At 46.0% G+C, this 17241-nt stretch overlaps 1 protein-coding gene across 1 annotated transcript in view; it reads right to left on the reverse strand.

The window, feature by feature from the left end:
- Positions 1-4595: 4595 nt before the first annotated feature.
- Positions 4596-17241, reverse strand: part of SARS2 (seryl-tRNA synthetase 2, mitochondrial) — a 38833-nt gene continuing 26187 nt past the window's right edge. The window contains exons 10-16 of the mRNA XM_079985574.1: positions 14906-14951; positions 12585-12672; positions 10243-10355; positions 8353-8446; positions 7472-7564; positions 7254-7319; positions 4596-5637 (exon numbers count right to left, since the gene is read on the reverse strand). Of these exons, the coding sequence (XP_079841700.1) occupies positions 5521-5637; positions 7254-7319; positions 7472-7564; positions 8353-8446; positions 10243-10355; positions 12585-12672; positions 14906-14951 (617 nt within the window). The 3' untranslated portion in view covers positions 4596-5520. The remainder of the gene's footprint in view (positions 5638-7253; positions 7320-7471; positions 7565-8352; positions 8447-10242; positions 10356-12584; positions 12673-14905; positions 14952-17241) is intronic.

Here is a 17241-nt window from a genome sequence, read left to right on the forward strand (position 1 = left end):
TCCTGGCAGAGACACATGCCCAACTGGCATGTTCTCTCCCTCCTGGTCGATTCTTCGGGAGCTTCAAAAGCTTTCTTCAGCCCGAACATCACAGCAACCGATGCCAACAGACTTAGGGATCCGCAGAGTTTGCGCAGTTGTGTAACAGACCTCAGCAACTCAGCATTTTGGCTAATCTACTTTATTTACATATAAACACACACGGAGCACTGCAACACGGCTCCCTCTCTCTCTAGCATCGGACAGCAAAGAGAAAAAACAAAGGACAATAGTCCCACTTCACAGAACACAGTAACACAAACATCCTGTCTCCGTCACTTCCCACTCTGTGGAGTCAAAACATACACTGTCATGTGAAAGACAACAATCCCATGACTGCAGTCACGGAGCAGGAATTCTAACAGGGAAGAGGGGCTCTTGTGGTCCCATCCTGCTTATGGGTTTCCCACAGGCATGGTTGGCCACTGGGAGGACAGGATGCTCAACTAGATGGAACCTTGGCCTCATCCGGCAGATCACTTCTTATAGTCTTATGTTCTTGGGACAAACTTGACTCTTGCAATTTGTTTTATTTTAAAAAAGTGAAAGGATGACCTGGCTGGAAGTCAGATCCTATGCGTATTTACTTTGAAAGGCATTGCACTAAGTATAACGGGGCCTATCCTGCAAGTAAATAATAATAATAATAATAATAATAATAATAATAATAATAATAATAATAATAATTTATTACTTATACCCCACCCATCTGGCTGGGCTTCCCCAGCCCCTCTGGGCCGTTTTCAACAAAATATTAAAATACAGTAATGCATCAAACATTAAAAACTTCCCTGAACAGGGCTGCTTTCAGATGTCTTCTAAAAGTCTGGTAGTTGTTGTTCCTTTGACATCTGGTGGGAGGGCGTTCCACAGGGCAGGAGCCACTACCGAGAAGGCCCTCTGCCTGGCTCCCTGTAACTTGGCTTCTCTCAGTGAGGGAACCACCAGAAGGCCCTCGGAGCTGGTTCTCAGTGTCCGGGCTGAATGATGGAGGTGGAGACACTCCTTCAGGTATACTGGACCGAGGCCATTTAGGGCTTTAAAGGTCAGCACCAACACTTTGAATTAGGCTCGGAAACGTACTGGGAGCCAGTGTAGGTCTTTCAAGACCGGTGTTATATGGTCTCGGCGGCCGCTCCAGTCACCAGTCTTGCTGCCACATTCTGGATTAGTTGTAGTTTCTGGGTCACCTTCAAAGGTAGCCCCACGTAGAGCGCATTGCAGTAGTCCAAGCGGGAGATAACTAGAGCATGCACCACTCTGGCGAGACAGTTTGCAGGCAGGTAGGGTCTCAGCCTGCGTACCAGATGGAGCTGGCAGACAGCTGCCCTGGACACAGAATTGACCTGACACTTAGCTCAAAAGGAGCTTAACTGCCAAGCGAATCTATTACCCAGTGAGCTTCTTGGCTTGAGTGGGGATTCAAACCCCGTTCTCCCAGGTCAGAGTCCAGCACTCTAACCACTGCACAACCCTGGCTTTCTCCTCTTGCTATATCCTCATCTTCCATCTTTCAGTTGTAAGTTCTGCAGGGCAGGGGCCTATGCTTTCCAGTTGCTATGAGCTCTTCGTTTCAGTACAGCTGAGATACCTCAGTGATAGTGCGTTTTTATGCCACAGATTCATGACGACAGTGCTATAGAAATTGCAGGTTGCGCCCAACCAAATTCTTCACTAGACTCACTGAAATTAATCAGGTTAATTTCAGTGGGTCAACCTGGAATACAACTACTGTAGCTTTGGAAACAGCTCTATATAGAAAAGTTAACAGGAAGTATATAAAGGGCAGAGCTTGAACGACCGTTTAATTAATATATATATATATGGCATGATTTTATTTCTTATACAAATATTGAGATACATGCTCATTCCATGTCACTGGTATATGCAAATGTCTGGCTCATTGAAGAACCTCTCCTCTCAAGAATGATGGAACTTAGGTGGAGAATGTTTTATTTGAATCAATTTTTATTATTTGTAAGGGAACATTTCACAAATATGAGTTAATACGTCGTACGTATCTTGGTACTTTTGTCCTTCCAGGCTGTGACGCTTTACGGTTTTGATTTTTTTTATTGTTTTCTTCCTCTTTGCTACGTCTGTTAACAAACCAATAAAACAATACGAGAGAAAAATTTAACCACGCGTGACGTCCGAAGCCCGCAACTCTTTGCAGCAGCTGGTCCACCTTCCAATGTGTCGCCTCGCTTCTTGTTCTGTAGGATCTGGCATGGGAAGAGAGTTTGCTCAGCAAGCAGGGTTAGGCCTAACTCCAGCTGCTGCCTCTGACACCCTTCCTTTTCCCCTGCGGGCTCAGCTTTTGTGCAGAGGAAATTTCTCAAAGCCACACCCGAGGGAGCCATTGTGGTTTGCAGCCACTTTGCAGAGACGGCAGCTGTGAGGCAGGTGCGCCCGAGTCCTATAAAGAGCTTTTGGGGAGGAGGGTGGAGCTGGGTCAAATCACAAAAGGATGCTCTCTCTTTCAAACACACTTGACTCCCTTTCGGATCCACACTCCGTATCAACCCGCTCTCTCACCGCCACCCTAGCGACAGTATTTATTTATTTATTTAAACTCTCCAAGTCAGGCAATGGTTTCACGCATCGAACCCAGAGTCTCACCTGGGAGACTGCGCTAGGCCAAGACGCAAAGCCACACTTTGTAGCTAAAGCACCACGATACCAAATTGGGGGCCGTCACAAAGAACTGTGGCAAGAGAAATTAATGGACTATGCAGAATTGGCAAAACTGACGTGACAAGGATAACTGTGACTTTAAAGATGAATGGGTACCTTTTACAAAGTATTTAAAGAAACAACAAAGTGAATTGGACTCCTTGGCAGGTGTTGAATGAACATTCACAAACTTTTTATAGACAATATTTGGATCAATTAAGGATCTATACAATTTGGTAACTTGCAGAGAATAACATATGTTGATAAACCAGTGAAAGGAGCTGAGGGAGGTCTGGGGAGGGAAGGGAGGGGGGTTATAGTTTGGGGAGGGGGGAATTAAGGATGATTTTTTTTGGATAAAATGTTATGTTATGTTGAAATTCCTAATAAAAAATATTTTTTTAAAAAAACACCAAATTAATTGGGGGCCGTCACCATCTCCCATAGGAACGAGTTCCATAGCTGAACTGTGCGCTGTGTGAAATAATAATAATAATAATAATATTTTTAAGAGCTGTCCATGATGAAAGAATGGGCCATGATAAAGAGACTTAGTGGTTTCTAATGGTAGGTGACGTTGCTGTGTTGTATTTTTATTTCATATTAAATTGTATTATATTATTCATGTACATTGATTAATTTCTGGGAGTTAAGAATAGGACTAGGATAAATTGTGTTTGCTGTACCCGTATTTTATACAGTTTGTATATGTTGTTTGTCAATGTGTGGTGTGCTATGCCTAATAAAGGATTTTGAATTGAATTGAATAATAATAATAATTTATTTATACCCCACCCATCTGGTTACAATAAATGAGATTCTAACTAAACATCAAGAAAAAAACCTTTCTGACAGTAAGAGCTGTGCGACAGTGGACTGGTCTCTCTTCGGAGGTGATTAACTCTCCATCCTTGGAGGTTTTTAAGCAGAGGTTTGGTGACCATCTGTCAGGAATGCTTTAGCGGAGTTTCCTGCATTGCAAGGGTTTGGACTGGATGATCCTTGAGGGTTCCTCCCCATACTACGGTTCTACGATTCTATCTGCCCTGAATCTTCACACGGCGTCCACATGTTCTAAGAGTTATAAGAGGGAGAAAAACTTACTTCTATCAATTTTTCTCCATGCCATACATTGTTTCATAAGTGCCTACCGTATCACCTCTTGCTTTTTGTCTAAACTAAAGGTAAAGGGACCCCTGACCATTAGGTCCAGTTGCAAACAACTCTGGGGTTGCGGCGCTCATCTTGCTTTATTGGCCAACGGGGGCCGGCATACAGCTTTCAGATCATGTGGCCAGCATGACTAAGCCGCTTCTGGCGAACCAGAGCAGCGCACGGAAATGCCGTTTACCTTCCCACTGGAGCCGTACCTATTTATCTACTTGCACTTTTGATGTGCTTCCGAACTGCTAGGTTGGCAGGAGCAGGGACCGAGCAACGGGAGCTCACCCCGTCACGGGGATTTGAACCGCCGACCTTCTGATCGGCAAGTCCTAGGCTCTGTGGTTTAACCCACAGCGCCACCCGCGTCCCAGGGGACGCAGCATGCAAAAACCATCACTGCTAGAAGCAAACAGATGTTGTAAAATTACAGTATATTAAGATAAATTATTAGGATAAAAACAAAGCTAGAAAGGATTTGCTGAAATATCTAATTTAACTAGAATACAAAAAAGGGAGGTGTGAGGAGGTGAAGGAAATAAGCAAAGGAAAGAGTTATGTAAAAGTTTGAACTGTTTTTTTTCCTCTTTTTTTTCCCCTTTTTCGAATTGTTTGTATTTTTGTATTGTATTTTTTTATTTTCCTTTGTTTTTTCTAATTTTCTCTTTGTAATCTTTAAAATTTGAATAAATATTCTTTAAAAAAAATAGAAACAAACAGACGTTTTAGTTAGTGATTTTTATTGGGCGAATGTCTTCTCTGCTCCGTTGACGGTTCTGATCAATGTACCCTGCTTCCCCACCAACGAAATACAATAGAGGTTAGGACAAGAGAGGAAGCTGCGAACTGGAGTCTGGCTGATGGGAAAATGGCAAGATCTCCAGGGAAGGGCACAAAGGATTCCCATCCCAAGTTACATGTTGGGACTTCACAGCGCTCATCCCTCCTTCCTCTCCTGGGTCTCTGGACTTCTTGATCCTCTCAGATTTACCTTCCCGCCGGAGTGGTACCTATTTATCTACTTGCACTTTGATGTGTTTTCAAACTGCTAGGCTGGCATGAGCAGTCCTAGGCTCTGTGGTTTAACCAACAGCGCCACCTGCATCCCAGGGGACGCCGCATGCAAAAACCATCACTGCTAGAAGCAAACAGACATTTTGGTTAGTGATTTTTATTGGGCGAATGTCTTCTCTGCTCCGTCGACAGTTCTGATCAATGTACCCTGCTTCCCCACCAACGAAATACAATAGAGGTTAGGACAAGAGAGGAAGCTGCGAACTGGAGTCTGGCTGATGGGAAAATGGCAAGATCTCCAGGGAAGGGCACAAGGGATTCCCATCCCAAGTTACATGTTGGGACTTCACAGCCAGCCTTTTCGGGAAGCGCTCTGGGTCCATGAAGATCACCTTGGGAAGGACAGCTCATATTCCCCTCTACCCTGAAGAGGTGAGCTCTCTATCCATAGTGCCTAATTGGGGGCAAAGGTCACCTCGCTGGCATTTCAGCCCCCCCCAACCCAAAGTCACCCACCCCACCCACAAGGCAGCGTCACTATTCAAGCGTGCATCCTTCCTTCCTCTCCTGGGTCTCTGGACTTCTTGATCCTCTCAGATTTTCCAAGGCACCCCAGCATTTGGGGGGTGTTCAGTGTCTTTTGGGCTGGTTTGGGCCGATGTATTTCAACGGAGTGTAGCTGGGCTTGCCGATGATCTCTGTGCCCATCAGTGGCTGGAGGACCTCTGGTACCCGAACGCTGCCATCCTACAGAGGAGGGACAAAGGTAGAGGAGGGGGTTTGAGGACCCTGTGCCGGCCACCTCCTGCCCTCTGCAGAACCGCCCTGGTTATTCTGTGAACCGCCCTGAGACCTCCGGGTATAGAGCGGTCTATAAATTCAATAAATAACAAGAATACAGTGGACGCTTGGGTTGCGAATGTGATACGTTCGCAACCTGCAGTGGCGCGTCTGTGCACTCGTGGGTTGCGATTTGGTGCTTCTGCGCATGTGCAAAGTGCGATTTAGCACTTCTGCGCATGCATGATCGCCGAAACCCAGAAGTAACCCGTTCTGGTACTTCTGGGTTTCAGCAGTCCATAACCCGAAAAAACGCAACCTGGAGTGTCTGTAACCCAAGGTATGACTGTAACAACACAGCGTCAAATGAAACCCACACCAAACTTGTTTTTAACAGGGTACGCCAGCTCCCAGCCCCTAAAATCCCCATCAGCCCTGGAGTGGATGGGAGCTATAGACCTCTTGGAACAATCCACAGGAGCCAACTCCCAGGGGCTGAGGTTCCTCTGGCCCCTGCAATAAAATATTTGAGGGTTCCGCCTCCCCCCCACAAAGCAGATGGACATTGCCTCTGGGCTGGAGGTGAGCCCAGCCTAAAGTGGAGCATGCTCTAGTTATCTCCCACTTGGACTACTGCAACACGCTCTATGTGGGGCTGCCTTTGAAGGTGACCTGGAAACTACAATTAATCAAAAATGTATACCTGAAGGAGCGTCTCCGCCCCCATCGTTCTGCCCGGACGCTGAGGTCCAGCGCTGAGGGCCTTCTGGCGGTTCCCTCATTGCGAGAAGCAAAGCTACAAGGAACCAGGCAGAGGGCCTTCTCGGTAGTGGCGCCCGCCCTGTGAAACGCCCTCCCATCAGATGTCAAAGCGATAAATAACTACCTGACATTCAGAAGACATCTTAAGGCAGCCCTGTTCAGGGAAGTTTTTAATCTGTGATATTTTAGTGTATTTTTGGTTTTTATGGAAGCCGCCCAGAGTGGCTGGGGAAACCCAGCCAGATGGGCGGGGTACAAATAATAAATTATTATTATTATTATTATTATTATTATTATTATTATGCGGCAGCTAGACTGGGGACTGGGAGTGGCCACCGAGACCATATAACATTGGTCCTGAGAGATCTGCAATGGCTCCCAGGACGTTTCAGAGCACAATTCAAAGTGTTGGTGCTGACCTTTAAAGCCCTAAACGGCCTCAAAGGCCCAGTATACCTGAAGGAGCGTCTCCACCCACATCGTCCAGCCCGGACACTGAGGGCCAGCTCTGAGGGTCTTCTGGCGGTTCCCTCCCTGCAAGAAGTGAGTTTGCAGGGAACCAGGCAGAGGACCTTCTGGGTGGTGGCGCCCGCCCTGTGGAACACCCTCCCATCAGATGTCAAGGAGATAAACAACTCTCTGGCTTTTAGAAGACATCTGAAGGCAGCCCTGTTTAGGGAAGTTTTTAATGTTTGATGTTTTATCGTGTTTTTAATATTCTGTTGGGAGCCGCCCAGAGTGGCTGGGGAAACCCAGCCAGATGAGCGGGTTATAAATAACAGATGATGATGATAATGATGATGATTATGCTGGCAACGAACCTTGCGCTGGTTGGATTCCAGGAGGGCAATGAGCATCCGGGGAACAGCGCAGGCTGTGCCGTTGACCTGCAAAGAACAGACAGTTGTGCTGAGACGCTGGAGGCCCCCAGTGTGGCATCGGGTTAAGGAGCAAAAAGAGCACAGCTTATCGACACCTGGTCTCTCCTTCTCCCCACTCATCCCTGTATCTCAGGCCACAGGCCCAGGGCCCAGCTTACCGTGTGCGCATAAGACAGGCGGCCTTCTTGGTTATAGTACATGATGTTCAGCCGGCGGCTCTGGTAGTCTGTGCAGTTAGAGGCACTGGAGATCTAGCAGGGGAAACGAAGGGCAGTCACATAACTGGCCAACAAGCAACAAAACAAAACAAAACAAAACAAACAACACAAGCAACACAATGACCAGTATACGAGATAGCATGCAATTCTTATTGCATAATATACATAATTTAGTACAACGAAAACAAAATGTGTTCACTTGTGTTCACTTGTGTTCACTTGTAAATTCTCTAATATACCAGCTCCATCTGGTATGCAGGATGAGACCCTCCCTGCCCGCGAACTGTCTCGCCAGAGTGGCGCATGCTCTAGTTATCTCCCGCTTGGACTACTGCAATGCACTCTACGTGCTCTACGTAATTAAATTTGTAAGTTAAATGAATTTGGATACGCAGAAGATATGAAAAAGTAAATTTAAGGAACCGCAGAAAAGAGTGGGAAGTTTTGAAATGTGAAATGGATTGTAAATATAATGAAATGTATAAATTTGAAAAATATAAATAAAAAACTAAAAAAAGAGAGAGTCGGATTTTGATATGGTCAGGACCCTCTTGGTGGACCCACCACCCTCAGAATTAAAGGGGGAGAGTTTCGCAGGAGAGGGAGGGAGGGGAAGTCTCTAGACTGTGACAACAATACTAAGCTCGACGGATCCACAGTCCGATTTCCTACATTCCTGTCTTCTTCTTATCCTTCTGCGCCGCTTCTCTGCAGAAGGAGATTGAGAAGGATCGGACTCTCCCCAGGGCTTCTTCCACCTTGGGGTTGGGTTGGCCCTAGGGCTAGAGATTCAGGAGCGAGCGGACTCTTCCCCCACTCACCTCTCCATACTTGTCCCGGCCTGGCATCCAGGCCTCAATGTCGAATTTCCTGTATGCAGGTAGGCCCAGTTCCTGTGTGGGCATATCCAGGACCCTATCGGTAAAGAGAAATCGGGATCAGATGCGTAACGGCGGCCATGAAAGTTGGGCACGCCCTGTCGCCACCTTGGCCGGAAGGCATAGGCTCAGGAACCTGATTGGCCTTCTCTATCCAGGTCTTGCTGCCTGAGGATTGCTAAGTAAATAAGTGAGATTACCTTTTGGGGCCTTATTTTGTAGAACTCATACACCGCTGGACTGAAAACAAGCAAGCAAGCAAGCAAACCCTCAAAGCCATTTACAAAAGATAAAACAGCAAACTCAAGAAAAAGTTGCAATAGTTTAAAGCACAGAAAAGTTAAAATACAGTGGTACCTCGGGTTACATACGCTTCAGGTGACATACGCTTCAGGTTACACACTCTGCTAACCCAGAAATAGTGCTTCAGGTTAAGAACTTTGCTTCAGGAGGAGAACAGAAATTGTGCTCCGGCGGCGCGGCAGCAGCAGGAGGCCCCATTAGCTAAAGTGGTGCTTCAGGTTAAGAACAGTTTCAGGTTAATTACGGACCTCCGGAACGAATTATGTACTTAACCCGAGGTACCACTGTACAGAAACAGATTAAAATGACCTCAACTTTCTGAGCATCTTGTAGGTACAGTGGTACCTCGGGTTAAGTACTTAATTCATTCTGGAGGTCCGTTCTTAACCTGAAACTGTTCTTAACCTGAAGCACCACTTTAGCTAATTGGGCCTCCCGCTGCTGCCACACAATTTCTGTTCTCATCTTGAAGCAAAGTTCTTAACCTGAGGTACTATTTCTGGGTTAGCGGAGTCTGTAACCTGAAGCGTATGTAACCCGAGGTACCACTGTAAACCGTACTGAGCTGTTAGAAGCTTTATGCGCTATTAGTAACAACTTGAATTCGGCCTGGCAGCGAATTGGCAGCCAGCGCAGGTCTCTGAGCAAGGGCGTGATAGGCTGGAGAGATCTTGCTCCTGTCAGCAATTGTGCTGCAGCATTCTGATGTTCCCTGGACGTTGCTTTGCTTTGTGGTACCTCTGGTTGCGAATGGGATCCGTTTTGGAGCCCCGTTCACAACCTGCAAAGAACACAACCTGCGTCTGCACACGCGCGGGTCACGATTCGCCGCTTCTGCGCATGACGTCATTTTGCGTGTCTGCGCATGCGCGAGTGGCGAAACCCAGAAGTAACCATTTCCGGTACTTCCGGGTCGCCGCCGGACGCAACCAGAAAAAACGTATCATGAATCAAACATAACAAGAGGTACGACTGTACCGTATTCTAAACATGCCTAAGTATACCCTCTAGGGACGCGGGTGGCGCTGTGGGTTAAACCACAGAGCCTAGGACTTGCCGATCAGAAGGTTGGCGGTTCGAATCCCCGCGACGGGGTCAGCTTCCATTGCTCGGTCCCTGCTCCTGCCAACCTAGCAGTTCGAAAGCACGCCAAAGTGCAAGTAGATAAATAGGTACCACTCCGGCGGGAAGGTAAACGGCATTTCTGTGCGCTGCTCTGGTTCACCAGAAGCAGCTTAGTCATGCTGGCCACATGACCCGGAAGCTGTACGCCGGCTCCCTCAGCCAGTAAAGCGAGATGAGCGCAGAAACCCCAGAGTCGGCCACGACTGGACCTAATGGTCAGGGGTCCCTTTAACTTTAAGTATACCCTCTAAGGTGGGTTCGGGATGCAACCAGACATGTCTCTGCTGGCTGGCCTAGCAGCCCTCTTTCCCCCTCCTCAATGATCACACACCCACGTCCCCAGCAGCCAACGGCGAGCAGGGGTCTCTCAGCCGCCACCCCCCCAGCTCTTGCGCGACTCCCTACTTGTAGTGCAGTCCCAGCTCAGAGAAGATTTCTTTCTGCACGGCCAGGAATTCGTCCAGCAAGGTCTCGCTTTCGAACCCCGTCTCGTTGGCAGTGACCCCAAACATTTCCACCTGGATTGTGGGGAGAGAGTGTATGATTATAGAGATGTCCCTTTTATGAAGAGGCACGTAGTGAGACCATTGATCTCCTGCTGGTGAGGCTCGCTAACCTCCCGGAAAAGCAAAAATTTGACCTTTTCCTGTTAGGCAAAGATCAGAAGATGACCCAGATGGTCGCCAGATTCTGTGTACAGATCTGTAGGTGCAGACCATCTCCCAACTCAAACTAGTTCGTTAAGAAAATCCCCAAACTCTGTTCTATGAGTGACTCTGGGTCAGCTCCCTGCGGTAGTTTATTGCTGTACATTGTTTTTAAATTTATTGTTGTACATTGTTTTAATTGTTTGTTTTCCTTCTGGGATTGTACCCCCAATTGTGTTTTATAAGCTGGTCTCTGACCGTAATAAATTATCTATCTATCTATCTATCTATCTATCTATCTATCTATCTATCTATAGAGATCTGTCCCCCTCCCCAATTAATCCCCACAACAATCCTGAGAGGTAGGTTAGGCTGAGAGTGACTGATTGGCCCAAGGTCTCACCCACTGGGGATTTGAACTCGGGTCTCTCCCAGGTCCTAGTTCAGCACTCTAACCACTACACAACACCACCTCTCCACTTTCTGTGCTGAAGCAGCAGGGGGAGCCCTACTCCAACATAACCCAAACCCTGCAGGAAGCATTCCAAGGCCCCATGTAAACTCTGCGTGCCTCTTACAATGCACTTCTTATTAATGCCAGGACTTTTTCGGCTGCGGCTCCAACCTGGTGGAATGCTCTGTCACAAGAGACTAGGGCCCTGCAGGACTTGACATCTTTCCGCAGGGCCTGCAAGACGAAGCTGTTCCACCAGGCCTTTGGTCAGGGCGCAGCCTGACTCCCTCCTTTGGCAATCTTTACAAAACTTTAGTTTATGGTTGCCATCAATTTTTGATTTTAATTAATTTTTATAACGTTGCACTGTTTTAGTGTTGTTAGCTGCCCTGAGCCCGGCTTCGGCTGGGGAGGGCGGGATATAAATAAAATTTATTATTATTATTATTATTATTATTATTATTATTATTATTATTATTATTATTATTAAAGCCCACACATCCCAGCAGGAAAGCTAACATCACCTGGGCCCTCTGGCTTTCTGCTTTTTCAATGAGAACGGGCTATCTTTGCAGCGCTGAGGACTAGAAACTTGCATCGTTTGAAGCGAAAAGCAAGAGAGCCTTGGGATGAGTCTAATTAACAGATCCCATGCATTTGCTGTGCTTGCGTCGAACTGAACAACACGCTTGATTTGCCATTAGCATCTGTTAAGGTATCAGATTTCTCATTGAGCTCCATCCTGCTCCACCCCACCCCAAAAAAATCTCAGGATGCACCAATAATAATAATAATAATAACAACAACAACAACAACAACAACAACAACAACAACAACAACAATAATAATAATAGTAATAATAATAATAATAATATTTATACCCCGCCCATCTGCCTGGGTTTCCCCAGCCACTCTGGGCTGCTCCCAACCGAATATTAAAAACACAATACAGCTTTAAACATTAAAAACTTCACTGTACAGAGCTGCCTTCAGATATCTTTTAAAAGTCAGATAGGTTGTCTTACAACAGTAACCCAGCTATTGTCCATGATGGGTGGTTCTGACTGGGACTGGGAAGACAGAAGACAGGGAGCCCAACGTTAGGTGGAGCCAGAGAGACAATGGCAGGTGGAACCCTGGTCTAAGAGGATGGTCTGAAGGCACCTGGGACCCCCAGCTTGCTGAGGCCTGGGTCAGTGCCTTAATTATTATTATTATTATTATTATTATTATTATTATTATTATTATTAATACCCCGCCTATCTGGCTAAGTCTCCCCAGCCACTCTGGGTGGCTTCCAATCGAGTGTTAAAAACAATACAGCATTAAATATTAAAAACTTCCCTAAACAAGGCTTCCTTCAGATGTCTTTTAAAAATAGGATAGCTGCTTATTTCCTTGACATCTGGCGGGAGGGCGTTCCACAGGGCGGGCGCCACCACCAAGAAGGCCCTCTGCCCGGTTCCCTGTAACCTCACTTCTCGCAGGGAGGGAACTGCCAAAAGGCCCTCGGAGCTGGACCTCAGGCCAAACGATGGGGGTTGGAGATGCTCCTTCAGGTATACAGGACCGAGGCCTGTGCTGCAGACCTTGTCCCTTCTCCCCACCTCCAACGGCGCCACACCTCGAGCGCACGTCATTCTCACCTTGGTGAACTGGTGCACTCGATACAGTCCCCACGACTCATGGCGAGTTTCTGTTTCCGCCCTGTAGCATGTGCTGACACACACCGTCCTGGCCGAGGCAGAAGAAGAGACAGAAGGGCTGGTGAGGTCAGTGGTCAAGAGGAATTGGGCAGAGGAGGGCAGAGGGGTCTGTGGGTGGGTGCACATCGCAATTCCACGGGAGGGCAGAAAACCTTACAAGGATGGAACGAATAGTTGGCTCCCTAATGGGGGGGGGGGCGCAAACCCCTCAACTTTCTTTTAAATGATTCAGATTGTTGTAGTGATCAGGTGGGATTGCTATGAGGAATTATAACAAATACAGAGTAAGCCATCTGTGTCAGCAATGAAAGCACTGTGTTGGCTGGGTTTAAACTATTTTGATTCTTGATCAATCCACACCTCTGCATCCCTGTTCCATTTCTCTTTCTTGACAAGTCACGTACACACAGCCCAGTTGCTTCGCCAGGTAGGCATCCTGGGTCATCAAAGACACTGGGCAGTTTCTTTGATGTAGCTTTCTGATATGTTAATCTTAGGATGTTAATCTTAGGGCCAGGAAACAGATCTCACCTGAAGGTGCTAATGATTCCTGTCTTCCTGGCCATCCTTCTTATCATGTATATTGCTTGGGGTTTCCAAATGCACTCCTTTGTAGTTCTGTTTTGCTTACCCCAGAAATATGCGTGCTTAATTAGTTTGGGTAGTTTAACTTTGTCCCCACGTGGGGTTTGTTGAAATGCTCAGAAGAAATCTGATTGGTTCTTACGAACTCTGTAAAAAAATTCTTTTGTGAATAAAACGACCTGGGCTGGAGGGTGGAGACCGATTATTATACGCACCCTTCCCAGAGTCTTGCTGGTTCAAGCCTCTGTGTGTATTCTTATAAATCAGAGTTCAATCCTTCCTTTACTTTGGGAACACCTCAGATTGTAGCTTTCTTTTCTTTTCTTTTTGAAAAATAATTTTTATTGAATGATTTTATGTTACAAAAAACAATACAACCATACTACCACTAAATATAATTAAGAAATAAAAATTACATACATTGATATTTAGCTTGTTATTTGTTATTCACCGTCTTATTTCCTCCCAAACATTGCATACAACAACACACATATGTGCAGACACCCACACACCCACACCCACACACAAAATGATGATAATGAAAGTAAATATTTTTCCCCCTTTTATCTTCCAAAATCTTTTCTTCAACTTTGACTTCCTGTCAAGTCCCTTTGCATATATTTCATCTTACATTTGAATGTACACAAAACAATAAACCTTTCTATATAATTTTTCTAATACATTCTGAAAACATAATAAATCCTTAATTGTTATCCACCTCCTTTTAGTTCCTTTATCACTCGAATGCTAGCACGTAGTCAAAACTATTACTGTATTTTTGAACATATCTTCTATAACCACCCCATTTCCCCGCAAATTTTTGCTTTGAGTTTCCTCTGAGTTTACTAGTCAATTGGGCCGTCTCCACCAATTCCTGTAATGTGATTTGCCAATCTGTTATTTTTGGAGCCTCGTGATCTTTCCATAGCTTTCAAGACTGTGAAGATGGGCAGCCTTAAGACTTCTAAAGCACACAGCAAGGGAGCAGCTGATGTTTGAAGCAGCCCATTCCCCCTGCAGAAAACCCTATGATGTAAAGGAGAACATCAGAATGAGGCCAATGGCCCATTTAGTCTAGAGTCCTGTTCTCACAGGGGCCGACCAGTTGTTTTCTAATGCCGTAAACAAAAGCTGTGGCCCTCTCTGGAATTGAGGGGGTGGGGTGTATCCAGGCTCAGAGCAGACGCACGGACCCCAAGAATTACTAACGTTAGACTCTAGAATGCCATAGCCCGTATTTCATCATGTGTAACGTTCTGAACAGGACGCGGGTGGTGCTGTGGGTTAAACCACAGAACCTAGGACTTGCCGATCAGAAGGTCGGCGGTTCGAATCCCCGCGACAGGGTATGCTCCCGTTGCTCGGTCCCTGCTCCTGCCAACCTAAATGTTCGAAAGCACACCAGCGCAAGTAGATAAATAGGTACCGCCCCGGCGGGAAGGTAAACGGCGTTTCCGTGCGCTGCTCTGGTTCGCCAGAAGTGGCTTAGTCATGCTGGCCACATGACCTGGAAGCTGTACGCCGGCTCCCTCGGCCAATAAAGCGAGATGAGCGCCGCAACCCCAGAGGCAGCCACGACTGGACCTAATGGTCAGGGGTCCCTTTACCTTTAACGTTCTGAACATGTGCGCAGCGGCACCTGAATGTATCCACAAGGTGGGAAGAAAGTTTCTCACCTGACGGGGGTGTCTTTCAGATTCACTGCATGATCCATGAAGTACCCTAGTAGGAAGAGAAGGTGGTGGGAATGGATTTGAGGGAAGAAATTGGGGCACAATTCCTTAATTCCTTTGCCCTGGTTGCTCTCGCCAACCCCATCTTGCTAACGTACATTTTTCAACCAGGGATGAAGAAGGAACTATCAATAACTTTTCAAAAGAGTTTTGTTTCTACATTTTATGTGCAGCCTGCCTCTCTCTTTCTTTTGGAGATAAGAGCAGAGTTTTGTTAATACAAGTGTCTCCCCACTAGGGCTGGGCGATATCTGGTTTTCAACATCACGATATATCACCAGCTAAACATTGTGATAGACTGTGATATCATGATGTCTGAAAGAAGGATGGAGCTTTGCAACGGCACTGGCTGGCTTCACGGTTTTTCCCCACATTGCGATTTTTGCATAGCGCACGCACACCCACCCACCATGATTCACAACATGATTTCGCCAGGTCAGAAACTATAAAGCCAATATCACAATATGGACTTATAACCAGTCTTGGACGGTGTATCGATACATCGCCCAGCCTTACTCCCCACTTTTACACGACCGCGTATACACACAGCGCCAGCAAATAATTAAATAAATTGATTTAATCAATTTTAAAGGCCTGGAAAGAGCAGGAAATCTGCAAAAATGGCACAAAAAAGAGTTGGAAAACAGCCTTTGCACCAACCTTTGAGGCCTGTGGAGAGTTGGGAGTTTGAGAAAGGAGGTTTGGAGGGAGCAATTGGGATGGAATTTGGCGGATTTTTTTGTTTTTTAAAGGGTTTTTCAAGAATTTCCATGGGCTAGAGGGTGTTCCCCGCGGTATGTGATTTACGGTTATGAACAGTACCCGGGAACATAACCCTCATGTCACAGTGGAGTTAGCTATGGTGTTTCATAGAAGGTGGCTGTTTTACCGACGATTTGTATTTCTTTTGCTGACGATTTGTTAATTATTCTATATAGCTCATGCTGTAATTGGGACGTTCTACTACATTATTGCTACCGTATTTTTCGTTCTATAAGACACACTTTTTTGGAATTGGCGGAAATGACTGGCAGAATCTGAGACCAAGGTGAAGAGTTGGTGGAAGAAGATTGGAAAAAATTTAAAGTTTATCTACAGAATCATTGCAAAATTAAGGAATGTTAGAAGGTTGTTGGAATGAAGTAATGTGGTTTTAGCAGAAATGATATAACGGACTAGGTTAAAATTGATTTTTTTAATTGGTGAAAGACGAGAATTACAGCATATTAAGATAAATTATTAGGATAAAAACAAAGCTGGAAAGGATTCGCTGAAACATCTAATTGAACTAGAATATAAAAAAGGGAGGTGTGAGGAGGTCAAGGAAATAAGCAAAGGAAAGAAAGTTATGTAAAGGTTTGATCTGTCTTTTTTTGTCAATTGTTTGTATTTTTTCTGTTTTTTTATTTTTCTTTTTTTTGTCTTTTTTTATCTTTGTAATCTTTAAAATTTGAATAAATACTATTTTTAAAAAAAGAAAAAATATATAAGACACACTTTTGCCCTCCTAAAAATTAAGGGGAAATGTTTGTGTGTCTTATGGAGTGAATGCAGGGGGGAGGCTCTGCTCACCGCTCCCTTTAATGAGCCGCATGGAGCGTGTGTGCGGCTCTTGGGGGCTTCTCCCCGAGGAGGGAGAAGGGCAGTTCTTCTCCCTCCTCGGGGAAAAGCCCCCAAGAGCTGCACACACACTCCGCACTCTCTCTTTAAAGGGAGCGTGGCTCTTGGGGGAGCCCTGCCTGGCTCCGCTTGTCCGGGAGAGGCTGCACGCGGCTATCCCAGAAGCCAGGGCAGCCAGCGGGATCGCTGCGCTACAATCCCGCTGGCTGTCCTGGCTTCTGGGATTCAGAATATATTTTTCCTTGTTTTCCACTTCCAAAAACTAGGTGCGTCTTATGGTCTGGTGCATCTTATAGAGCGAAAAATACGGTAATTCTTTTTGCTTGTGATTCGTATGAGTGAAAAGTGTCATGGACAATAAAGGAACAAGCACAGCCAGAAACGATGGGAATTCGAAAACATCTTGGGACATAAAGATGGGGCAGGCCGATGAGGCTTCTCTGGAGCCTAAGGAAGTTCTCTCCCAGGACTCCATATACAGTGGTGCCCCGCAAGACGAATGCCTCGCAAGACGGAAAACCCGCTAGACGAAAGAGTTTTCCGTTTTGGAGGTGCTTCGCAAAACGAATTTCCTATGGGCTTGCTTCGCAAGACGAAAATGTCTTGCGAGTTCCTACAGGTTTTTCCCCCTTTTTCTAAGCCGCTAAGCCGCTTATCTG

The sequence above is a fragment of the Podarcis cretensis genome, assembly GCF_951804945.1.
Source record: "Podarcis cretensis genome assembly, chromosome: 8".
NCBI lineage: Eukaryota > Metazoa > Chordata > Lepidosauria > Squamata > Lacertidae > Podarcis > Podarcis cretensis.